The sequence below is a fragment of the Panthera leo genome, chromosome B1 (genome assembly GCF_018350215.1).
Source record: "Panthera leo isolate Ple1 chromosome B1, P.leo_Ple1_pat1.1, whole genome shotgun sequence".
Taxonomy (NCBI): domain Eukaryota; kingdom Metazoa; phylum Chordata; class Mammalia; order Carnivora; family Felidae; genus Panthera; species Panthera leo.
Window position 1 is genome coordinate 164,418,050 of NC_056682.1, and position 26,195 is coordinate 164,444,244.

General features: G+C 42.7%; 1 protein-coding gene and 1 pseudogene across 4 annotated transcripts in view; one reads left to right on the forward strand and one right to left on the reverse strand.

Annotated features, from left to right (window-relative positions):
• Positions 1-8,735, forward strand: part of TEC (tec protein tyrosine kinase) — a 125,832-nt gene extending 117,097 nt beyond the window's left edge. For all 4 annotated transcript variants that reach the window (XM_042936440.1, XM_042936438.1, XM_042936439.1 and 1 more), the window contains 4 exons: positions 3,001-3,065; positions 6,608-6,726; positions 6,813-6,970; positions 8,125-8,735. In XM_042936440.1, coding sequence (XP_042792374.1) covers positions 3,001-3,065; positions 6,608-6,726; positions 6,813-6,970; positions 8,125-8,208 — 426 coding nt within the window. In that variant the 3' untranslated portion in view covers positions 8,209-8,735. The remainder of the gene's footprint in view (positions 1-3,000; positions 3,066-6,607; positions 6,727-6,812; positions 6,971-8,124) is intronic.
• Positions 8,736-20,383: 11,648 nt separating this feature from the next.
• Positions 20,384-21,588, reverse strand: LOC122218515 (annotated as a pseudogene).
• Positions 21,589-26,195: the final 4,607 nt, after the last annotated feature.

A 26,195-nucleotide genomic window follows, 5' to 3' on the forward strand; every position in this document is an offset into this window, starting at 1 on the left:
AATTCTTGCAACCCATGGACGGGGAGAGCATTCCATTTGTTTGTATTGTTTTTTTTTTTTTTTTTCATCAAAAGTTTATGAGTTTTTGGATTTTTGCCTTTTTGGTTAAATTTATTTATTTATTCCTAACATGTTATTGTATTTGGTGTTATTATAAATGCATTTGTTTTCTTAATTTCTTTCAGATGTTTCATTGTCAGTGTATAGAAATGCAACTGATTTTTGTGTATTGATTTTGTATGATACAACTTTATTGAAATTATTTAGTAGTGCTAATATGTTTTTGTTTTTTAGAATTTTCTACATATAAGATCATGTCAACCGCAAACAAAGACAATTTTAATTTTGCTTTCCAATTTGAATGCCTTTTCTTTTTCTTGCTTAATTGCCCTGGCTAGGTTTTTTAGTATTATGTTCAATAGATGTGGTGAGTGGACATCATTGTCTGTTCCTGATCTTAGAGGAGAAGCTTTTAGCTTTTCATTGTTGAGTATGATATTAGCTGTGGGTTGGTCATATATGACCTTTATTATGTTGAGGTATATTCCTTTTATACTAGTTGAGAGTTTTTATCATAAAACTCTTTATGATAAATGGATATTAACTTTTGACAAATGCTTTTTCTGCATCTGTTGAGATAGTCATATGATTTTTATCCTTCATTCTGATGTGATATATACATATACATATACCACATTTATTGATTTGCATATGTTGAACCATCCTTGCATCCTGGGGATGAATCCCTTTTGATCATGGTTATGATCCTTTTAATGTACTGTTGAGTTCTGTTTGCTAATATTTTGTTGATGATCTTTTAAATATCTGTGTTCATCAGGGATATTGACCTATTATTTTCTCTTCTTATAGTGTCCTTGTCTGGCTTTGGTGTCAGGGAAATGCTTACGTCATAAAATGAGTTTGGAAGTATTCTCTCCTCTTCAATATTTTGGAAGAGTTTGAGAAGGATATGTGTTAGTTTTTCTTCACATGTTTTGTAAAATTCGGGGTGCCTGGGTGCCTCAGTCGGCTGAGCGTCCGACTTCAGCTCAGGTCATGATCTCGCGGTCTGTGAGTTCGAGCCCTGTGTCGGGCTCTGTGCTGACAGCTCAGAGACTGGAGCCTGCTTTGGATTCTGTGTCTCCCTCTCTCTCTCTGCCCCTCTCCCGCTCATGCTCTGTCTCCCTCTCCCTCTCAAAAAGAAATAAACATTAAAAAAAAAATGTTTTGTAAAATTCACCAGTGAAGCCTTCTGGTCCTGGGCTTTTCTTTTACAAGACTGTTTTCAAGATTACAACATATGATTGGGGCAAAGGACTCCGTAAAATAGAAGATGTGATATGTAGATATAGATATAGATATAGATATCATATATATCTATATATATAAAACATTCCTTGTTCTTATTATGCTTAGCAATGATAAAGAACTTCTCTTTGTCATATTGAAAGTTGTGAATTAAGCACCTTCCTCTTTTTTTGTACTTTCAAAACTGATGAAAATTGAATGCCTACAGGAGTATGGCAGACTACATCTGTCCACACAGACCATATCTTGGTGAAAGCAATTTTGATAATTTTGTGCTTATGATATTGACATCACTGTGGTCATTTTGTGTCACCCCTGAAGGGAAGATTCTGATGCTCCTGTCTTTGAGCAAAGAATGCTGTTGACCATGAAGTGAAGGCATTAGAAGGTATCTCCATAGGAAGATTGGGCAAATCTGGGGAACTTTAGAAGAGACTCTTAAAATGCATTCAGCAGGAATAATTTCATATAAGTGGCTGCCACATACAGAGAATAAAATGCTAGAAGTATCAGGAATAAAAATGCACCTGGGCGCACCTGGGTGGCTCAATCAGTTAAGCATTGGACTTTGGCTCAGGTCATGATTTCATGGTTTGCTCACCATCAGGTGAGCTCAAGCCCCACATAGGTGACCTTGAGCCCCGTGTCTCTCTCTCTCCCTCTCTCTGTCTCTGCTCTCATGGGATTCTGTCTCTCTCCCTCTCTCTCTGCCCCTCGCTCACTTGTGCCCTTTCTCTCAAAAAAGAAAATGCATCTTAGCCCACAGGTTATGGCATTAAAAATATTGTTACCATGTTTTCCTTCGGAGAAGTACTATCTTTTTACAAAACCGTTTTCTTAAAATTTAAAGAATGGGCAAGAGAATACAAATTAAATAATCCAGAATTGTTTTTGACCAATTTCATGTATCATACTACAATATACTGGAAACATTATGAATGACAAGGCAAACTATGTTGCACATGGCTGGTTTTTTTTTTTTTTTTTTTTTTGACTGAGAACAGGACAACCAGTCATTGAGTAAAACTATTGGGTAAAAGATTAATTACCTATCAGTTACCTTTGTTGTTTGTCATTAAACTCACCTAGTGAGAACCTAGATTAAGGACTTCGAGAGATGTCATTATCAGGGCACCTGGGTGGCTCAGTCGGTTAGGTGTCTGACTCTTAGTTTCGGCTCAGGTCATGATCTCACAGTTCATGAGATGGAGCCCCACCTCGGGTGCTGACAGTGCAGAGCCTGCTTGGGTTTCTCACTCTCTGTCCCTCCCCCATTCATGTGCCTCCCCCGCATGCATGCTTGCGCTCTCTCAATGTCTCTCTCTCTCTCTCAAAATAAATAAACTTAAAAAAAGAGAGATGTTATCAGTAAGAAAATCTCACAGTTTAATAAAAATAGGAATGGGAGGGGGGAAGTAGGTTGATCTGGTTAGTCCTCATTTGGGTCTGACAATTGGTGACGTCATGTAATAATGCCCTATTGCACATACGACCTGCTGACCTGTCTTTCTACCCATTTTTTCAAATATATGTTGGAGACAATTCCATGGGGATAAAAACAATTTATAAAGAGACATTTCCACCTTCTGTAAATGTTGACTGGGCTATATTAAGTTTAATATAAACAAAATTTATATTTTTTTACTTTGTAGAACTTTGTAACTATTATACCATTGAAATGTTATTTTCCAGGCTGCCAGAAATTGTCTAGTAAATGAGGCGGGAGTTGTGAAAGTATCGGATTTTGGAATGGCCAGGTAAGGCTGAGTCTATGTGAACGTTTTCTATCAGTTTTGGATTAAATTAATATGAGACGGTGACCTTTGAAGGTACAGAAAGCCTGGCTTTTTCTTTGCAGTTTGACTGTGTCAGCTTCTTTCTCTGAGGCCTATTTAAGAGCTGTTTTTAAACCACATCTTTTGTTCTATTAGCAAAATCTCTGTAGTACTCATCATTTTCATAGGCAGACTAATTGTTTTTTCTGCTTTTTAGTGTGTTTTGATATAAGGAAATAAAATAAATTAGATTATCTGTATTTTGAAAAATTTATTTGCTGAATGTATCCATTTTACTGCTACCTTGGGCTTTTTCTCAGGTCAACAAATTGTTGAGAAATTATGACTTCTTCTTGCTTTATTATGTGGCTTCAGGTGATAGTCACATTAGCTTGTAGAATTAATAAGCATGGGAATAATCTGCACTGACAAAGGAGAAAGGAAATCTTGTTCACTGTTCTGTGATAAATGAATTCATTAAAAAAGTGTATATTGCAATGTTAATAATTCTCTCCACTAGGTGGTAGTATAGCATGTTAAATATGTTACTTTCATTTTTTCCTTGGTTTGGGTTAGATTTCTAGAATCTTTTGTTTTCACAGAAAATGTATTTAGGGGTAAAATTCTTAGAATACCCAAATCTGTTGTGTTTTTATTCTCATAATTTTTGTAATTTTAATGGTGTGTTAGAAAAGACCTTGAAAACATACTGTTTGTTCTTTTCCTCCTCTCTGTCCATTCACTCATCCGTACATCCATCCGTAAAGAAATTAGGTGCCTACTGTGTACCAGGGTGTTAGGCTGAACCAGAGCAGAGAATAAGGCATATGTGTCCTTGCCCGCATTCAGCTTATATTCAGGAGGAGAGAGAGACATAGACCTGAGACAATCATGAAGAAGGGAAAACACAGTGGTGTGACAGAGCAGGGATCAGCACACCATGGCCTCTGGCCCAGATGTGACCCAACACCTCTTTATTCAGCTTGTGAGCCAACAGTGGTTTTCCAAATTTTAAATGATTGGCAAAACTTAAAAGAAGTTCGTGACACGTGAAAATTATCTGAAATTCAAATGTCAGTGTACGTAAATACTCATGTGTTGTCTGTGGCTGCTTTCACACTACAAAGGCAGAGTTGGATAGTGGTGGCAGAGGCTGTATCACCTGAAAAATCTGAAATATTTATCACGTGACCCATTACAGAAGAAGTTTGCTCATCCCTAAGATAGAGGTCACTTGGGGCTAGTGGGGGGAGTGATGGGGTGGGGCGGGGTCATAGTAGCTGTGGTGCTTTGGAAGACAACCTCTTTGTGTTTTTTTCTTTTTGTTTTTTGTTTTCTTCTCACATTTGTATTTCCATTCTGGTTAACATACAGCACAATATTGGTTTCAGGAACAGAATTCAGTGATTCATCATTTACATACAATACCCAGTGCTCATCACAAGTATCCTCCTTAATCCCCATCACCTATGTAGCCCATCTCCCACCCACCTCCCTCTATCAACCCTGTTTGTTCTCTGTCATTAAGAGTGTCTTATGGTTTGTTTCCCTGTCTCCACCTCCCCCATATGTTCATCTGTTTTGTTTCTTAAGCCGTATGAGTGAGATCATATGGTGTTTGTCTTTTTCTGACTGACTTACTTTGCTTAGCATAATATACTCCAGCTCCATCCACATCATTGCAAATGGCAAGATTTCATTCTTTTTGATGCCAGAGTAATGTTCCATTGTATATATATATACCACGTCTTCTTTATCCATTTATCAGTCAATGGACGCTTGGGCTGTCTCTTTAGTTGGGCTATTGTTGATAGTTTTGCTATGCTGGGGTGCACGTACCCCTTTGAATCTGTATTTTTGTATCCTTTAGGTAAATACCTAGTAGTGCGACTGCTGGATCATAGGGTAGCTCTATTTTCAGTTTTTTGAGGAACCTCCACCCTGTTTCCCAGAGCAGCTACACCAGTTTGCATTCCCACCAACAGTGCAAGAGGGTTGCCCTTTCTCTGCATCCTCGCCAACACCTGTTGTTTCTTGTGTTGTTGCTTCTTGTGTTGTTAATTTCAGCCATTCTGATGTGAGGTGTGAGGTGGTATCTCAGTGTGGTCTCGATTTGCATTTCCCTGATGAGGAGTGATGTTGAGCATCTTTTCATGTGTCTGTTAGCCATCTGAATGTCTTCTTTGGAAAATGCCTACTCATGTCGCAAGACCTCTTTGAGACCAGGATATTTGAACTGAGACCAAAAAGGCAGAAATAGCCAATTAGGTGGAAATCTGAGGACAAAATATTCCAGGTGGAAGAAACAGCAAATATAAAAGCTTGAAATCTGAGGACAAGCTTGGCCTGCTGAAGGAATCAAAAGAGGGCCAGGGTGGTTAGCCCAGGGCCAGCACAAGGAGCAGGTATGAAGCCACAGAAGGAACAGGTCATACAGGCCATGTTTAGTTCCTAATGAGAACAGGACTGCTGCCTGCCAGGGCAGTACTTACCCCTGCACTTTATATGCTTTCTATGAAGATTTTCTCTGAGGGGCAGTCCTCCAGTTTCACATGTTTGATTTTCACAGGTTTGGCTTTCAGAAAATGTGTGCTTTCGCATCAGCCCCTCTAAAATCCTCATTAAAACTGAATTCAGACTCCCCTGATTGACAACTTGATCCAGCCCATGGGGGCATTGTTACCATCTCTGTCCATGCAGCAAAGGAATTTTGTGCAATTATGTGAATGTTTTCTCATGGAGCTTTTGGAAATTAACTTGATATGTTCATGTGATACATAAATGCATTCCTTTTGTAAATACATACAGAACACACAACAGAAAGGGCTGAAGTCCCCATATTCACCGCCCCGATCACAGGTCCTCCCCCCAGGTAGCCAGAGTTACCAGTTTGTGTGTGTCTATCCAGAAGAACATAAGTAAGCTTGCATAGCAAAAATTACATAGTATTGTTTTCAGTGTGTAATTGTGTGTGTGGGGGGGGACAGATGTCATGGCATATAAATATATACTCCACCATTTACATATGTCATTTTGCAATTTGCTGTTTTCATTTGCTGTAGGTTTAAGTTGCACTCTGTGGAATTGTGGGGGCTAAAAGCACATGCGTCTCCAAATGCTCTGCACCACTTCCTTTAGAGCAGCTCTGCTTTAGATGTTTTACATGTGGGCCCTTCGGGTTAAATTTTGTTTAAAGAACAAAGTTGCTAACCCCCCCAAAAAAGTTTGCTAACTCTTTTATTGTGTTCTGCCTCTATTATAAAAAACAAACACAACACAGAAACACAAAAGGGCAGGTACTAATGTTACAACGTGCCCATCTCAAGCACATAAATGAAGCTCAGAGGAAGATGGAAATCACCAGGCGTGGCCACTGAGGCAAACATTTAGCTTCAACCGGATGCTTGTTGGACTTCAGTCAACTGTGTTTTTGATTCTAAGAGGAAAGAAAAAAAAATTGAAGAGCATGTACAAAATGTAGATCATAGCTCAGAGGCATAAACCTATGGCGTGTCTTACTTTAGGTATGTTTTGGATGATCAGTACACAAGTTCTTCTGGTGCAAAATTTCCAGTGAAGTGGTGTCCACCGGAGGTGTTTAATTACAGCCGCTTTAGCAGCAAATCAGACGTCTGGTCATTTGGTAAGAACATGGTCTGTTTTTCCTTGGCTCTGCTCTGAAGAGGAAGTGGGTGCATCCGTGGGTGATCCTTCTCTTTCTTTTTCCAGGTGTTTTAATGTGGGAAATATTCACCGAAGGCAGAATGCCATTTGAGAAAAACACCAACTATGAAGTGGTAACCATGGTTACTCGTGGCCACCGACTCTACAGGCCGAAGTTGGCATCCAAATACATGTACGAGATGATGCTGAGGTGTTGGCAGGAGGTAATGATTTTTTGTGTGCTTTCTTCCTGAATCCTGAAAACATGTAGGGATCTGGGCTTGGTAGATTAGTAACGTATAGTCTTCACAGCCTAGTGAGTCAGTGCACGTTTTGTATGATTCCAAACTCTAGGTGGAAAGCCAGCCCTCTCAAATCAGGTCTGAGTAATGGGAAGAAGAATGTGAAGACATGGAAGATGAAAATAAGATAATAAATGCAGGCTGCCACCCCACTCCCAAGTAGAAATCCTGTCCCAGTTGCCTGAGTTAGGGACTCAGGGAATAATCCTGGAGAAGTAGCTCTTCTTTCCGCGGACTTCTTGTACTGTTGAACTATTACTCTTTCACGAGAGAGGGTTTCTTTCTCCAAACCTCGACTTCCCCAGATCTCTTTACTCATAGTCTTTGGAAGTGTTCCTTCCCCATGTATTAAAATGTCACCTCATAGAAGAGATTAGGCACTAAAATGACTTTTGAAAGATGATATTAACTCACATATATTGTGTGCTAGGCACGATACCAAGTGTTTTAGATTTAGTTCTCAAAATAACCTTTTGAGGTACAGAGACTTTTACTGTGACCACTTTGTGGATGAGAAGACCAGGGCCCATGAAGTTGACACTTGTCCAAGGCCACTTTGCTACAGAGAGGCGGAGCCTATGCTCGTGGCCACTTACTATGATGCCTCCAAAGAGCACTGATTGGCATGGGAGTGGCCTGGGCAGGAAGGGCTGTTGGGGGTGGGAGAGGACAGCATGAGCAAAGGTAAGGTGGTGGTAATGTGTGGTGTGTGTACCTGAGGATAGAGATTGGTCTGATAGAGTAGAAAGCCCATGTGAGAGTTTTTGTGGGAAATGAAACTGGGTAGCAAGAGGGTGGGAGAGGAGAGGGTATAGAGGGCACTGCGAATTAGCAGGACTTGATTTTGCAGGCAATAAAGAGCTCTCTTAGCTTCTTGAGTGGGAACACAAAAGCAGTGTAGGAGAAAGGTTTGTCTAGCAATAGTATATGTAGAATAGAGAAGTCCCATTTGGAGATGCCTGCATGTTCTAGTACCAGACGATCAGTATCTTGCAGTTATGTGAGTTTGAGCAGTGAGAAATTAGTTTTGGAATGGATTCTGGAACCCACAGCTTCTCTTTGATTTTTCATTGTAGAAACCGGAGGGAAGGCCTTCCTTTGAAGATTTGCTGCGTACAATAGATGAACTAGTCGAATGTGAAGAAACTTTTGGAAGATAAGTGATGGTGTGATCTGTGACTTCCAGATTCCAAAGCATGAGGAAGAAATGGCACTTTGTGGCTAACTTTTAATTTATTTAGCACTCGAATGTGTAGATTGTTTTACTTATAAAGTGGAAACACCTAAAGCATTTGCTTCTAGACCAGCCTGAGCTCTGGCACTGAACCTTTCAGATTATGGAAATGCTGCCTTAGAGATGGCGATGGAAAGCACTCACTTTTATCCATTCCACAGGTATTTGAGTGCCTACCACGTGCTAGGTACCATGCCCAGACCCCAAGGTTTGCCCTTTTTAGGGGTGTACATGGGGCCATGTTAGCTGGTGCCAGTGAAGGTCAGGATATCTGGGAATTAGAGCCTTGTTCCAGCAACCCTTCTCTTTCCTTTGATGTCTATGGAAATCTGGGCCTGAGGCATTGTCTGGAATGTGGGTTCTGGAAGAATCGGGAACCCATCTTGGATAAGTACCCTTCTTTTGTTTTGAAAACCTCTGTTTTCAAGACTGCAATTAGTATTACATTAAAAATATTTGTATGCTGTATATATTGTAAATATATAATATATAAAGATATATATTTATAAGAAACATGAGTTGTCTTTTAATTAGCACGTTCAATTCTGTAACACATGAGCTTTCCTTTTTAGGACTAGGGACTGTGCCTTGCAGCTGTCAATTTCTTTTCCCCCAGGGATCAAATATTCCTTATTGAAGAGAAAAAAGTCTGGACCCTTCTGGCATTAATATTCCCTCTCCATTTAGGCAGACATGTTTGGGGGTACCTGTCTAATTTAAGCCCCTAACCAGGCCCATATTTGGGCTGATTGACCCTGCCCATGGTATCTATCACTAAAAGGGGTTAGGTAAAAGTTGAACTAGGGGTAATCAGTCACTTTTTATGGCTTAAGAATCTGCCCCAGGACATAGATGCTGTAAGTGGAGGTGCTGGGCTCTGGGGGAGAATGATGAGAATGTGATGTTCACAACAAAGCCTGCCCCCACTGCAAGCAAGACCCAGGAGCAAGTTCAGCTTCTGGCCGAGAAACCAGGAAAAATGGAGAGAATGGTGTATTGAGCCATCTCCCAGATGGTTTTCAGGAGACCTGGTTGGACTTGGATCCCCGGATCAGTGAGATTGTCTCAGTGAGACAGTTATCTCAGTGAGATAGCCTCATGGTAGACCCTGTGATCAAGTTTGTTTGAGTGGGTTTTTGACTGTTAACAATCTCTGACTAAGACACCAGCTGAGGTGGAAACTTCATTTTCGCTCACGAGCCCAGGGAAGAGAAACAGTTTCTTATCAGCAGCAGAGGCCATGTATTGCCCCATACATTTTTCTTGGTTTTATGGGGGTAGAAAGCTGAGAAACACCCAACACACAGGGCCCTTCTTTAAGGAGTTCTGATCACTCTGGGGACTGCCATGGCGTCCCCTGTGCCACAGGTGTTGTGTGAACACAGAACTGTTGCTGGCTGTCTTGAGTAGTGCCTCCCTAAGACCCTGGGGGGCCATCTCTTTCCCTTTGGGTCTGTCCATCCACTGAGAGCTGTCCTTCCGTACCCTCCTTATAATGGAAAAAAAAAATGATCTTAAGTGTTGTCACTGTTTGTCACCTTCCTCCTCATCTTCCTGTTTACCTGTACCCCCGTCACAAACACATATGTACCTTTTAACTGAATTGTAGCTCATTCAAGGAGTTGACCATATTCGTTATACTCAGGTTTGAGTATGGTTTTTCTGTCTTTCTCCTTCCTTTCTCCTTCATCTTGACCCCTCCCACCCCTCCCTGTCCCTTCCCACACTTCCCTGTTCACCTGGAGGAGCTATGTTCAAAGTGCTAGATGGTGTTGAAGAAAGTGAGGACAGAGTATAGTCCTTGTGCTCATCGTTACGTATACTGTTGATGTGGAAAACAAGATGGGTAACACCTGACAACATTTGGGAACCTTTTCTTCAACAATCTTCAAAATTTTCACCGGAACTTAAAAGAAGTTTTTGTGGGGCGCCTGGGTGGCTCAGTCGGTTAAGCGTCCGACTTCGGCTCAGGTCATGATCTCGCGGTCTGTGGGTTCGAGCCCTGCGTCGGGCTCTGTGCTGACAGCTCAGAGCCTGGAGCCTGTTTCCGATTCTGTGTCTCCCTCTCTGTCTCTGACCCTCCCCCATTCATGCTCTGTCTCTCTCTGTCTCAAAAATAAATAAACGTTAAAAAAAAAAAAATTAAAAAAAAAAAAGTTTTTGTATAAAAGCGTAAGTAAAGCAAAAAGTGAAGTAAAAATAGAAGAATCCACCCAGAATGCTTAACGAGATCTTAATCTATAAAGCAGGAAATAGGAAAGGCAATGTGAATATGCTGTGTCTTCATTAGAATCGTTCCTTTTAGTTTTAATTCTTGGTTATATTTTCCAAGGGGATGAAGTAGAATTCCTAAGTGCATTTCTTATTGACATCATTTTTATATTTCTCAGCCATGGCTCAGTCACCTTTTAGGTACCTTATTGAATTGGCTTTCCATCCCCACAAAAAAATGAAGTTTCGTAATATGGGCCTTGAGGTGTCAGTACTGAGTGGGAGGACAGAACATTCTAGACTTTATACTTCGATACCGAGAATCTAATTCTCTTTCTACCACTGTGTCCCTTGTCCTATCTGTGCATCCATCTCCTTCTGTGTCCAGAGAAGGCAGCTTGATTTGATGCTTTTTAAGGTCTCTTACAAAAATATTGTTGACTTCTTGAAAATGTTGTTTTCTGGAATCGCCCACACAGTTGGGAATGAGGAATCCGTTGCAGCTACCCTCAGAGATCTGGATGTAGATTATTGAACTTTCGTATATAGGCCATTCGGTTGTCATTCACACACTTTTCTCTGAGGTTTTTAGAACAGGAAAATAGGTGGGGTTAACTTTGCTCGTGAGAAACATCTTGGGTGAGCTATGATTTCAGTTAAAAGATGTGTTTTTGTGACCGAACCACCGCTGAAGAACTGAATGCTGCTTTGTATACTCCCTGCAGAAGTACAACCATGATTCTTTCCACCTGTAAGTACGATGGCTTTGCAGTCATCAGCAGGGCTTGTACTGGGCGTGTTACTTATTCTCGAACTCTGGCAGATGGCATAAAGCTTGTGAAATTTGGAGGATCATGTCCCCAGATGTTGTGATGGGGTTTTGTGCGTTATTTAAATAACCATCGTAGTGATGTAACTTCAGTAAAGGTCACTCATTGAGACTGCAAAGGGAAACCGACTACTGGCCTTAAATCTACATGCATGTATGGAAATTCAGTTTGAAAAGTGGTTTTCTTTTTTCTTTAAGTTTTTTCAATGTTTATTTATTTTTGAGACAGAGCGAGAGACAGAGAGCATGAGCAGGGGAAGGGCAAAGAGTAGAGAGGGAGACGCAGAATCTGAAGCAGGCTCCAGACTCCGAGCTGACAGCACAGCACCCAAAGCAGGGCTCAAACCCACAAACCATGAGGTCGTGACCTGCGCCGAAGCCAGACGCTTAACTGATTGAGCCACCCAGGCGCCCCTGAAAAGTGTTTGCTTTTAGAGTGATGTGTCGTGTCAAGAACTCAGAGCTGAAGACCAGGAGACCAAGTTGTAGCGTCCAGATTTGCTGCAGCTTTGCTGGGTCACCTTTGGCAACTTCTTAGGTTGGGTCCCTGTCTGTAAAATGGTACCCTCCTTCTGCCCACCTCGCCACAAGATTTCATAAACAGCAGCTAAAAATAACAGGGCCTTCGTGATCTTAATTTTGGGGTTGCTTTGGAAGACTGTTGTGCATTTTGAAAATGCTTATGAATTTAGCTCCACAAGGGCCTTCTCATGCAAATAATTAAAAAGTAAGGAAGGCAAATACTATCTTTGATTTTCATTCGGAATGACTATAGAACCTAGTCTTAACAAAGCTCAGTCCTATCAGAGGAAAGCAATCAAAGAGCAGCTAACGAAGTTTTTACATCTCTGATTCTTAAGTGGCACTGGGAAAAATTGATTAATTGCAGTTTTTACATGTCATCTGTTGCAACCAGATCACCTCACAGGACCCAACACCTGTGGGGAGAATTTGTAAAAAGTAAACGAGGCTATTCCAGTTGGGCTGACCCCAATATAACTTACCATCTTGATCCACTCCTAGACAAAATGGGGCTTGCTTGTTATCAGAAATTCACATGAACCGGAGCGAAGCAGAAAGAGCTGAGAGGCAACAATTTATGTCCCCGCCTCCCCCAACGGTAGGACAAAGATGAGCAGTGACTTAACCTTTTTATTAAAAGCTATGTGAGCATCTGTTGTTCATTTTTCCTGAGGTCAGAACTAGCGAAAAGGCTATAAATGATAACAGGAAAGATTTAGTGACATATAAAATAAATAATGCTGAGGGTTGAGACAGGATTGGGTGTTGGTGGTGCTATTTTGTGGATCATCCTGGCTGGCCTGGAAGGGCATGGATTTGACGAACGTTCACCGTCTTCCAGCTTCTGGTGACTTGTTTGATGGTAAAAATCGCCTATTTATTTCTGCCACAAGCCACGTGTAGATATGGCTCTATGTGCTTCTGGGTAAAACAATAAGCGTTTTCTGTTGATAAGAGGAAGCCAAGAGATGCCTCCAGGTGTGTTACTGCTAATCAAAAAATATGTGTATGTGTTTGCGAGGCCAGAGGCATTTGCCAAATATGTTTGTTGTTTTAAGAGCTGTCTTAGAAGTCTGGCCTGATAGGCTGCTGTAGGGCAGGAGGAAATAATTGTAGAAGGTGAGATATTGGTCATACTGAATGGTGGGGAGAGACTGAGTGGGGTATCAGGGCACTGCTGGAGTGCAACTCATTTGGTGAAACGTAACTGAGTATTGCTAAGGTTTCTACCCACAAGCAGTGGCTCCGAGGACAGACCCAGCCTAGTAAAGTCACTTAGAGGACAAAGCCCAGGGAGAAGAGCCAAGGAGGGGTTTGAAAAAGTCAACTCTTCCCTTCCCCTCCACCTCACTTTAACCTAATTTCTCTGCCTTTCTTTTCTTCCCAACTTGGACAGTAGAAGGGAAAAATATAATGACGTATATGAGTGATTCTTAAGTCTTAGTGGGCCTGAAGTATGCACGGGATACGGTTAAAATGTAGATTTCCAGACTTACCTCCATAGTTGGATCTGGGGGTGAGTTAAGGACACTTGATCACATTGCCTTTCTGGGGCTTCTATTTTTTTTTTTTTTTTTTAATTTAAAAACCAGTTTATTTATTTTGAGAGGGAGAGAGAGAGAAAAAGTGTGAGTGGGGGAAGGGCAGAGAGAGGGAGAGAGAGAATCCCAAGCAGGTTCTATGCCGTCAACACAGAGCCCGACGCAGGGCTCCATCCCATGACCATGAGATCATGACGTGAGCCAAAACCAAGAGTAGGATGCTTAACCGACTGAGCCACCCAGGCGTAGGGCCTCTATTTTTAAAGCCCTCTCTCAAACCTTGTTGTATTCGATTTCCACACCAAACCCTATCAAGTTAATATCTTCAATCAGTACTGTTATTATAAATATAAAGATAAAGTGGGTAGCTGCATAGCCACCTCTCAGATGGCCCCCAATGGCCTCCACCTCCTGGCATTCACACCCCTGTGCAATCTCTCTCCTTGAGTCTGAACTGGACCCAGTAACTCACTTCTCATGAGCAGAATATGATAAAAGCAGTAGTGTTATCTCTGAGATTAGGTTGTAAAAAGACTGGGGCTTCTGACTTAGGGAGCTCGGGTTCTTTGTCTCTTGGATTACCGGCTGCGATGCCGTGAGCATTCTCAGGTGGCCAATGGAGAATCCCTATCATGAGGCACTAACGCACCAAGGCCTGCCGACAGCCGTGGAAGTGAACGTGGAAGCAGATCAACGCAACCTGACGACACTTTCATGAGCTTCGCAAACTTGTTGATCTCTAGCTGCAGGCACCCAGCTGAGCTGTGCCTGGACTCCCGCCCCACAGAAGCTGTGAGACTCTGTCACAATAATGATGACTGCAACCGCCATTTGTAGCGCTGCCCGGGAGGCTTGTTGTTCCTCAGCGAAGCCCACCTGGCCGGCACCACCTGTGCACTTCCTGCCCACCGAGGGTCAGTGGACGCGGCTTCCAGCACACCGTCAGCCCTGCCAGCAGGTCTTGTGGCCACACACTTCGCATCACAAGCTGGCTCAATGTCTTGGGTGTGATCTTTGTGAGCTCGTCATGAATTTTGAGGTCACAGACCTCAGTCTTCTCGGAAACACTGCTCTGAGACCTGGCGGCAGAGAGGAATGGTGTGCAAGGTGACTGCCCTGTCCAACTCACCAAAGCTCATTACTGGGAAGAAATCAGCATTCCTGCGTAGAGCAAACGATGGCTTCAGGAATGTCTGGTGCCTGGGGGTGCGCCCTGGCCAGGGCTGTGATGGGCAGTCTTCAGGGAGCCTGTGTTCCCTCACAGCATCCTTTACTCCCCGGATACCATCTCCCCTGGTGCTCAGTACCCCATCCAGCTACTCAGGCTTCCAGAACCTCTTCACCCCTTCCCCACAGCTGGCATCCCTTCAGGCTCCAGCCAGGCCAAGCGCCATTTTTGTCCTCCACCAAATTTATCAGTTTCCTGTCACATGAGCTAGATACCTGTTAGTATCTATTAGTTAGATGTCTGTTAGGGGCCAACGCATCCCCTAAAGTTGTTATTTCACTTAGTTTAAGGTAAGACCAAGATGATGTCAAAAAACCAGTTTGGGATTTATCACGGTTGTTTACTTCTTTTGTCAATCCATTCAAAAAGACTGACCTCTCTGGTGGCTACCGTTTCTTAGATGCATGGACATTTTACCATCAAGAGGAAACACACACTGGAGTGTTCTCGTAGCATTCCTCTCAGAAGGAGTGTCTTTTTAATATCAAAAGAAGGCATATACACAAAACGATAAGTTAACACCTCAAATATATAAAGAGCATAAACTCAGAATAAAGGATAGCTTTCTAAATTGAATACACATTTCTGTGAAAAATCAGTGCGTTACTTCTTCCCTCCCTCTCTGCCTCCCTTCCTCATTCGGGTCTGTCCCTCCTTCCCTCTTTCCCTCTGTACCCCCTTCCTTCTCCTTCTCTTACCCTCATTGGTGAGAGCTTTTTCTGATGCCTGATCAGAGGTCGAATTTCATGCTAAAGAAAAGCTAGCTATGTGTCGCACCTCCCAGATAACATCTGTTAAATCAGTTACAACGTGCCTGTCTTCAAAATGCCCTTAAGAAATAGATCTAGTGGCAGGAATTTATGATAGTCATTTGGCCTTTCTGGGAATTTCTGGAAAAAAGTTAGGCATATCTTGTAGTGAGTGCAGAGACTCACTAATCAATCCATCACCCAAGTTTTCAGGGTTTGCCTCCACACCCTTCAGCTGCACATACAGCTGGCACCAGAATTCCTTGCCTTAAAACCACAACCTGGAATGGGTGAGTTGGGAGATCAGCCTGGTCTTTGGTTCAAGGCAGCTCTTGAAACGAAGCCAGTTACTCATGTTTTCAAGTACACGTCAGCAGCCCTCTGCCAGTTATTATGACCAAATTCAGGAGGAATGAATTTCACCTGAGGCTCTGATTCAAAATGAAACACTGATATCAGAAATGCCAGGGGATGATTGCGAGGTTATGCTGATGTAAACCTCAAAACAGGAGAAAAGGAGGGAAGGGCACGAGCTTTGCTTCCCAGACAGCTGGGGCCACCGCTTTTCACCTGACAAGTGTTTGTGTGCAGGAAGGTGGCCTCAGAGGTGCTCTGAGAAGTGGTGCTTCTTACATTCACTCCCTTCCAGTGCCCCCTGGGGAAACCTGTTCCCCCGCAGCCCTGCTATGGCCACCCACATGCGTCTGGGGGCTCCAGGCACCTTGCGCGGGTGACAGAAAGGGGAGAAGGCGTTCCCAGGGAAGAACATGAACACCAAATAAAAATGAGAGGTTCAACCTTCCCCCTGAGAGACGTGCCATGGCTAAAGGTCATGGAGATTACGCTGGGATACGGTGCCTTTTTCCTGATTTGCTGGTGCCTGATATATAATTAAAGATACTTGCTGGGGAATAAGAAGCAGGTGAAAAGATCAGCCTGGGAGAGGAAGCTCCTTCCTGAGATAATCCTCAACCCTGCCAGCAGGCAAATAGTCATGGCCCATCTCTGGGGCATTTTAAGTCTCTCTGGCAAAGGCCTTTGACATGCACGAGCTTCTGCCTAAGCTGGGAATTTTCCAAAGGCACGGGAGAACTTTCTCTCTGCAGGTTAATCAGAGAATATATAGTTTCTATAATCACAGAATGCAAGTGGGAGCGACTCACCATCTGTTCACCCGCTGGAAGACCTGTAATGCTGTAAACTGAAAATGACCACAAATCTCATCATCATTGATATCTGCTTTGGAGGGAATCAGTATTTCAATCCATAAATAAAGATGCCTGGTGTCTGGGGAAGTCACGCCAAACAAGGGAACACCAGCGGACTGCTGCTCGGCGATCACAATTTGTTTTTCATTTGCGCAACAATTATTTCTCAGGCAGTGGCGCCAGGCAGAAGGGATGGAACCCTAAACAAGACGGAAACGGGCCTGCCTGCCTGTGGCTTCTCTTCAGGGGAGAAGAAAAACTTTATTACACTTGAGGCAGTGGTGGCATAGGTCGTAACTTTTTTTGAAGGTAATTGTCTTTGCTATTGACTCAGGGAAAATAAGTATCTTTGAAAATACTTCCTCCTAAATCCCAGTCTGCGGGAGACATCAAAGGTAACCCAGGGGGTATTGTCGGGTTTATAATCCACTCTGCTGGCATGTAGTCCTTCAAGTGAGTAGCAGAAGGCCTTTTCCTAGTGTCCAGATATCTTTCCCGCCTGCTAACTGATACCGGAATTCCTCTGGAAAAGGTATTTGAATTTAAGGTATTATGATAGGTACTTTTATGGGTCAACTTGGCTGGGTCATGTTGCCCAGATGTTTGGTTAAATATTATTCTGGATATTTCTGTGAAGGTGTTTGGGGGATGAGGATTTAAATCAAGATTTAAATCGGTGGCCTTTGGGGTACCTGGATGGCTCAGTCGGTTAAGCCACCAACTGTGTCCTACTAAGTCTGACTTTGGCTCAGGTCATGATCTCACAGTTCGTGAGTTCAAGTCCCATGTCAGGCTCTGTGTTGATAGCCCAGAGCATGGAACCTGCTTTGGAGATTCTGTGTCTCCCTCTCCCTCTGCCCCTCCCCTGCTCATGCTCTCTCTCTCTCTCTTAAAAGGAAATAAATGTTTTTTAAAAAAAATTTAAACACAATAAATCAGTGATCTTTGAGTAAAACAGATTACTGTCCACAATGCAGGTGAGCTTTATCTAATCAGTTGAAGTCCATTCTGCCAGCAGACTGCCTTTGGACTTGAACACAGCTCTTCTCTGAGTTTCCAGCCTGCCAGCCCACCCCATTAGATTTTGGACATGCCAGTCCCCACAGTCATGTGAACCAATTCCTTAAAAATTAATCTGTCTGTTCACCTTAATATAGGCGGAATGCTTACAAATAAGGAAATGCCTTTGAAAGAAGCATTGCAAAAAAAAAAGGGGGGGGCGTGCCTGGGTGGCTCAGTTGGTTAAGTGTCTGACTTCAGCTCAGGTCATGATCCCATGAACCTCACGTCGGGCTCTGTGCTGACAGCTCGGAGCCTGGAGACTGCTTTGGATTCTGTATCTCCCTCTCCCTCTGCCCCTCCCTCGCTCACACTCTGTCTCTCTCAAAAATAAATAAACATTAAAAAAAAAGCACTGCAGTACTACATGTTTACTATTATATCCGTTTATTACATCATTTATACCAAAAATAAGTTTCAGAGCCTCTCCTGAGAGCTGTCTTGATAATAGGGAGAGAACCCCTTAGAGCCCGGAATGGAGGGAACATTTGCCTTTGAGTCAGGAGTAGAGAATGGGCTCAGGACAAGGGACTTGGGGGACTGAAGATCAGGTTTGCTTGCTTGGCTTTATTCCCCTGTTTTGTCTTCAGAGGGAGAATCACATCTGCTTACGTCTGTTTACCTTAGACATAGTCTGTGAGTACCTAGAAAATACTTGCTGAGTTAGTTCTAGGGAACTGGGTGAGGGAGAAAGTTGGGAATAGAAATGAGTAACTGTTTTATGTTCTCGGTGCTTCACCTCTGCTATCGTATTTAATCTCATCCATAACGATAGTCTTGTTTTGCTCCTGGACTCTGAGCCAAACTCTCTAGGCTCAAATGCTGACTCAGTGGCTTTTTAATTCTGTGGCTTTGGACAAATGACTGAACCTCTCTGTTAGTGTTTTTACTCTGTAAAATGGGGTACTAACAGGACCTATTTCAATGTTTAGGGAGTAAGTTAGTATAGTAAGATGTTAGTAGAGTGTCTGTTACCAGTAAGGGCTGTGTCAGTAGGAGGGGGGAACTGCCTTTCCTAGAAGATAGGTTTCATTTCTGTATTTTCCAGATAAGGCTGCTGAATGTCCAGAATCTCACTGTTGCCACAAGAAAATGGAGCCGTGGTTTGACTGCAGGCTGGTCTGACACTAAAACCTTCCCAACCCCCATATGCCGTCCTAATATGGGTAAAGCATTTGAACACCAGAGAGATTTTAACTATTTCATTTAGCATCTCATGCATTTACGCTTGATTTTGGACACGTGACTTCTTTTTTTTTAATGCATCTGGAACAGAAGGTTAGATTTACGACCTACAAATACTAGCCGAAGGTCCGGAAGCTATTTTCTTCAACTTTGCTGTTCTACTTATTCAAAAGGTTGTGGTCAACCTAGCTTTCTGTGCAGCCAACATTGAGGTGTGAGATATCACGCAGTAGAACAAATTACAGAAAAGTAGAGCCCAGGTGTATTGTGAGGGTGTAGGTATGGGTGAGGCCCATTTATTGAGTTCTCGCTGTGTGCCAGGCACCGACACTGGGTGCTCTGAAGAAGACAACAAGGTGCAAAACACAGTCCCTGAAATTGAAGAGTTTACAACGTAGCTCAGTGGTTCTCAAAATCAAGTGATTTTGTGTCTCCCGGTGGCGGGCGGGTGGGTGGGGAGGGATATCTGACAACGCCTGGAAGGTTTTTGGTTTTCCTGACCCAGAAGGGGAGATGTATGTGAAGGGGTGAGGGGTTTCTGCTGACCCCTAGTGCACAGACGTGCGGCTAAAAATGTCCTACAATGCACAGGACAGTGCCCCCATCCCCCCAAGAATCACCCAATCTAAAATGTCAGTTGTGGTATGACAGAGAAACCCTTTGAGAGATGGAGCCTACACAAAGGTTGTCGTGCACACGGCCATCTAACATGGTGCCCAGTTACGAGCCATGGGGCGGGACAGATCCCTTGTGCTCTGGGAGCCCGGAGGACCACCGGATGGGGGTGGATTGCAGTGGAAGTCCTTCTCAGGCTGGAGGCAGAAATGTTCAGGATGTTTGTGACATCAGAGCAAGTGGAGGAAGCCGGTGTAATACGAGTGGTGAACCTGGAGAGTTGGCATGGAGTTGGCCAAGTTATGGAAGGCAATGAACAGAGGGAGGGTATAATCTTGATGCCATCTGTGGCTGAGAGCCTTTTTAGGAGCTGAGGATGGAGAGCAGTTGGCTGAGATAGACTTTTAGGGAAATGAACTTTGAGGATGGACTGAAGGAGAGAACAGAGGCAGGGACGTGGGCCAGTTCATTCGATCACTGAGCGAACACGGTCCCCAGAGGTTGAGAGCAGAGACTCTGGAGTCGCTCTGCCCGCGTTCCAATCCTGGCTCTCAACTTAAAGGCCCTCTGACTCCCAGCAGGGAGGACCCCCTCTGTGGTTCAGATTCTTCAGCTGTGAAGTGGCACCTACTTCATAGGGTGGTTGTGAGGAATACGGGAGTTATTGTAGGCATATAGGTGTGGGCTGATGAGGGCTTGGACTATATTGGTAGCAAGGGAAATAAGCAGTAAAAAGCTAAACGATTTGAACAGATTAATGGCAGATTGGATACAAAGGATAGGGCTCAGGAAGAATCCAAGATGTCTGTGGTGGAATCATACACAGACAAGGAAAAATTAGAGAGGGGAACCGATAGGATAGTTTTCTTTCTTTCTCTCTTTCTTTCTTTCTTTCTTTCTTTCTTTCTTTCTTTCTTTCTTATTAATACAGTGTTTATTTGTCTTCCTTCTGTCAAACCCTGAGCCAACCACTTTCCTCAGGCTGCCTGGGGAGGTATGGGAAAAAGAACATACAGGACAGGCGAGACATGGGAGAAAGACCCGTGGGACGTCGAGATGGTTCTGTCACCTGGTGAAGAGGATGAGAAAGGCCGCCATCAGGCAAAAGAGCCCCATGGCCTCCAAGAGGGCAAAGGCCAGAATGGCACAGGAGGAGAGCTGTTGCCTCGTTGGCCTAGCCAATGTTGAGGCTCCCAGACACAGTCCCAATTCCAGCCCCAGGGCCAGGCACCCCTACCATGGCAGTCCCAGCCCCACAGTGACCTTGGCTGCTGCGTCGGTGTCCCTTGAAATGGCACCGGTTTGGAAGCTGCAGCTAAAAATAAGCGAGGTCAGGGGACATGGGGCTGCCCAGCTGCTGAGGCTCTCATCTGTCCGTGTCTCCGGTGGTTTTAGTGCCACTGCAGACCGTGATCTGCTCAACAGCTGAGCGGTGCTCCTGACTAGGAAGGGGGTGGAGATGAGCTTTGCACAGGCATAAATTTTCAGGGGGTGAGGGCCTGTGGCAGAAGATCTGCACCCAGTGCCGAGAAGACAGATTGGGGCTCGTGAGGAAGACGAAAATTCTGGTTAGGCAAAAGGGAAGTCAGCGGCTGAATCAGAGAAATAAAAAGCCTTTTGCAACTCTCACTAAAAAATCAGGTACATGTAAAAAGTTGTCAGTCCGAGAATAGGCACTTAACTAGCTAACCACAGGCCTACCTGATTTTCTGGGGGTTTCCTTTTTTTAATCTATAAATTCTAGTTTTGATGTGTTTCCAGCATTTGGAAAAATATAGAGAATAATATAACATGCTAGTGATCATTCAAGGAGTAAAGAGACCATTATAGACACTTCTTGGCCTCAACAATATTAAACGGTTTTAGTTTATATTAAAACATGAGGCCAGGGGCGCCTGGGTGGCTCAGTAGGTTAAGCGTCCGACTTCGGTTCAGGTCATGATCTCGCGGTCCGTGAGTTCGAGCCCTGCGTTGGGCTCTGTGCTGACAGCTCAGAGCCTGGAGCCCGTTTCAGATTCTGTGTCTCCCTCTCTCTCTGACCCTCCCCCGTTCATGCTCTGTCTCTCTCTGTCTCAAAAATAAATAAACGTTAAAATAAAAATTAAAAAAACAAACAAACATGAGGCCATAGATGGTCATTGCTCACCTTGCTGGACCATCTTACAAAGGTTTGTAGACTAAGTACAGAGTGTGCTCTGGCCTGTGACCAAATTGTTCTCATCTTCGGTATCTAATAAGACCTCCTACTACATAGACACTCAAGGTCTTATCTTCCTTTATTTCAAGGACTTTCATAATCTATTCCTACATCACCACTCTCATTGTTCACTGCTTCCTATTGTACCTGCTTATTCTGTTCTCAAATACAGCTTTTGTTTTCCCATTAGGACTGAATAAAGACAGGTGGGTGTTCTGGAAAGGTTATAATTTGATGCTCCTTCAAACTAATTTATTCATGTACCAGCCACTCAACAAATATTTACTGAGTGGATATTATATGTCAACAACGGTTCTAGCCTCTTGAGATATAACTGAACAGAAAAGACAAAGATCCCTGTTTACATTCGAGTAGAGGAGACAGACATTAAAAAATAATAATAAAATCAGTCAATCACATAGTATGTTAGAAGGTGAGACATGCCATAAAAAAAAAAAGAAAGAAAGAAAAGAAAAGAAAAGAAAAAAAAATAAAGTGAGAAATACCCAAGTCAGGGAGTGCAGTTGGCAGCAATAATTAGTCAAGCTACTCTTCATTGGGAGGGTTAAGATTTTGAACAAAGACTTTAAGGATTGGGGACAGTTAAGAAGGTTGGATGTTAATTTCATTTTTTAAATTTTTTGAGAAGCCTCCATACTGTTTTCCACAACAGCTGCACGAATTCACATTCCCACCAACAGGGCACAAGCGGTCCCTTTTCTCAACATCCTCACCAACACTTGTTATTTCTTGTCTTTTTTGATATTGGCCATTCTGACAGGTGTGATATGATATGTCATTGTAGTTTTGATTTGCATTTCCATGGTGATTAGTGATGCTGAGCAACTTTCCATGTGTCTTTGGAAAAAAGCCTATCCATGTCCTCTGCCAATTTTTAAATTGGATTATGTGGGGTTTTTTTTTGATATTGAGTATATGAATTCTTAATATATTTTGGATATTAACCCCTTATCCAATATATTATTAACAAATAATCTTCTCTCAAAAGGTAGATCACCTTTTCATTTTGTTAATGGTTTCCTTTGCTGTGAAAAAACTTTTTAGTTTGATACAGTTCCAGTGATCTACTTTTTTTTCTTTTTTTGGTCATTTCCTTAGACCATATGACCCAGTAATTCCACTTCTGGGTACTTACCTGATAGAAAACAAAACCACTGATTTGAAAGGATATATGCACCCCTATGTTTACTGCAGCATTATTTACAATAGCCAATATATGGACGCAACCTAAGTGTCCATTGATAGGTGACTGGATAAAGAAGATGTGGTGTGTGTGTGTGTGTGTGTGTGTGTGTATTATATATATATATTATATATATATATATATATATATATATTATATATATATATATATATATATTATATATATATACAAAATGGAATATTGCTCAGCCATGAGAAAGAATGAAATCTTTGTGTTCACAATAACATGGGTGACCTAGAAGGTGGACCTAAGTGATATAAGTCAGACAGAAAAGACAAATACCATATGATTTCACTTACAGGTAGAATCTAAAAAACAAATGAACAAACAAAAACAGAAACAGACTCATAAATACAGAGAACAAACTACTAGTTGCCAGAAGGGAGGGAGATGGGGGGGGGGATGGGCAAAGCAGGTGAAGGGGATTAAGAGGTATAAACTTTCAGTTATAAAAGTAGTAAGTCACAGGGATGAAAAGTACACCATAGGGAATATAGTCAATAATATTGTACTACCTTTGTATGGTGACGGATGGTAACTACACTTATTGTGGTGAACATTACATAATGTGTGTCATTGTTGAATCACTATGTTGTATACCCGAAACTAATATAATATTTTATGTCAACTATACTTCAATTTTAAAATTATTTGAAAAAAGAATGTTGACACCTGGAGGGGAGAGTGGAACACAAGCATAGAAGCTACGGAGAGAGCAGGCCTGGTGCGCTTCAGAAACAGTGAGGAGGGCAATGTGGCTGGGTGACATGTGTAAAAGCATATTGGACAGAAGTGAGAGGCAATAAGGAGGCCAGATCTTGGAGGGTTTTATAGGCTAGTGTGAGAAATTTGGCTATCACTGTTGGTGAAATGGGGAGCCATTGTGGGGTTTGGAGACAAGGAGCAAAATGATCCAACTCAGGTTTTATTTTATTTATTAAAAATGTTTTTGGGGCGCCTGGGTGGCTCAGTCGGACAAGCGTCCAACTTCAGCTCAGGTCATGATCTCACGGTTTGTGAGTTCGAGCCCCGCGTCATGCTCTGTGCTGACAGCTCAGAGCCTGGAGCCTGCTTCGGATTCTGTGTCTCCCTCTCTCTCTGCCCCTCCCCTGCTCATGCTCTGTCTATCTCTGTCTCTCAAAAATGAATAAACATTAAAAAATTTTTTTTTAATTTTTTAATGTTTACTTATTTTTGAGAGAGAAGGAGAGACAGCATGCAAGTGGGGAAGGGGCAAAGAAAGAGGGAGACACAGAATCCGAAGCAGGCTCCAGGCTCTGGGCTGTCAACACAGAGCCTGATGCGGGGCTCGAACTCACAAACCGTGAGATCATGACTTGAGTTGAAGTTGGATGCTTAACTGACTGAGCCACCCAAGTGCCCCCAACTCAGGTTTTAAATTAATTACTCTGGCTGCTATGCTGAGAAGAAACTATAGGGAGTTTAGGGTAGAGGCAGGAAGAAGTCAGAAGGCTGTTGATATAATCCAGATGAATGCTGGTGGCTTAGTCCATGGTGGGAACAGAAGGGTGGGGGAAAGCAATAAGATTCTGTGTGTGTGTGTGTGTGTGTGTGTGTGTGTGTGTGTGTGTGTCTGAGTGAGTTTTTAAACATCATGAAATATACATAAGATAAAATTTACGAGTTTAACTGTAAGTGTACAGTCCAGTGGCATTAAGTGCATTTGAATTATCGTACAACCATCCCTCCCCACTGTCCATCTCCAGCACATTTTCATCATCCCAAACTGAAACTCTTGGATACATGTTTAAGGCGGAGTCAGAATGCTTTCTGACAAATTGGACTGGGATGTGAGAGAAAGAGAAGAATCAAAGACAACTCCAAGATCATTGACCTGAGCAACTGGAAAAATGAAATTGCTATTGACGAGATGGAGAGAATGAGTGTAGCAAGTCTGGGGAGGAAGGAAGAGAAGGAGGTCAGATTTCCTCATGTGAATTGGAAGTGTCCACTAGGCATCCAAATGGAGAATTTGAGAATGCATTTGGGTATGCAAGTCTGGAATTCTTACTGGAACTGGGTGGAGGTATACATTTGGATGTCATCAGCAGATAGATGGTTTTTAAGACACAGAAAGGAATGAGACAATCAATCAAATGATTGGATGAGACCGAGAAAAGAAGAGATCAAATGCTTTGAGGTAGGCTATCCTTGGCCCCAGTCTAAGAGGTTGGAGAGGGAGAGAAGAAAACCGTGAAATAGAGAAGAAAGAAAAGCCAGAGAAGAGTATTGAATGCTGTGGAGAGGCCAAGTAAGAGGATATAGAATTAACCATGGGATACAGGGGTGTGCACCTGTATCCCATGACCCTAACAAGAGAAGGTTTGGGGAGGTGGTGGGGACAAACGCTTGGTTGGAATGGTTAAGAGAAAATGAGAGGAGAAGAATTGAAAGCAATAAGTGAAGACTACTCATGTCTAGATTATACTGTAAATGGGGAGCAAAGCTGGTCAAGGAAAGAAGATCAAGGGTAATTTCTTTTGTTTTTAATGGGGAAAATAATGGTATATTTGTATGCTAATGGCAGTGATCCAGTGGGGAGGGGAAACAGGTGATGCAGGTGAGGGAAGGAGCATTTTAAAAATTTTGAAAACGAATACCTCTACGTGGGACCACAGTTTTTGCCACTTTCTAAACCATACTCTGACCTATTCACTCATTTTTATAAGCTACATTTGACTTTTCATCTCTTGGCCTGGATAGATATAGACCTACATGGGGCTCTAAAACAACACTGGAATCAATTGGCAAGGATGTAAATTAGACCTAGTCCTGCCAGCAGACAGACAGATAGCCCCCACGTGCTAAAGTACCTTCTTTCTCAGGAGTGTTTTTGGCCATTTGTTCATGCAGACACTGCCAGGAAATTGACAGTCAGAAGCAGTTGAAATGCAAAATCCTATTAATACACAATATAATGCAGATTTGGGGGACTCACTAATTTATTTTATTGTAGTGTCTAGAAGTGAACGTTGGAATGGTCCTTGGAAAATGGATGGTTTCTGCGTGCAGGCAAAGGAAGAGAGAAAGTTATTAAGTTGGGAGTGAGTGATAAAATAGCAGTGGGAGCAAAGATGAGTTTTTGCCTGGGCTTGGACTGGAACTATGTCACCATGGTGAAATGAAATGGTTACCACTGGACCACAAAGTGTCAGGAGCCCAAAGACCGAGTAATGGTAATGTCCAAATCAGAGAAAGGCAAACAACTAATGCATGAATCTAGGTTTGGAAGGTCAAATTCTGTGAAAGGAAAGGGGGCTAATATATACCTATTACTGTACTGAATATCCTTATTCTTATCTACCTTATTACCCTGGAAGGAT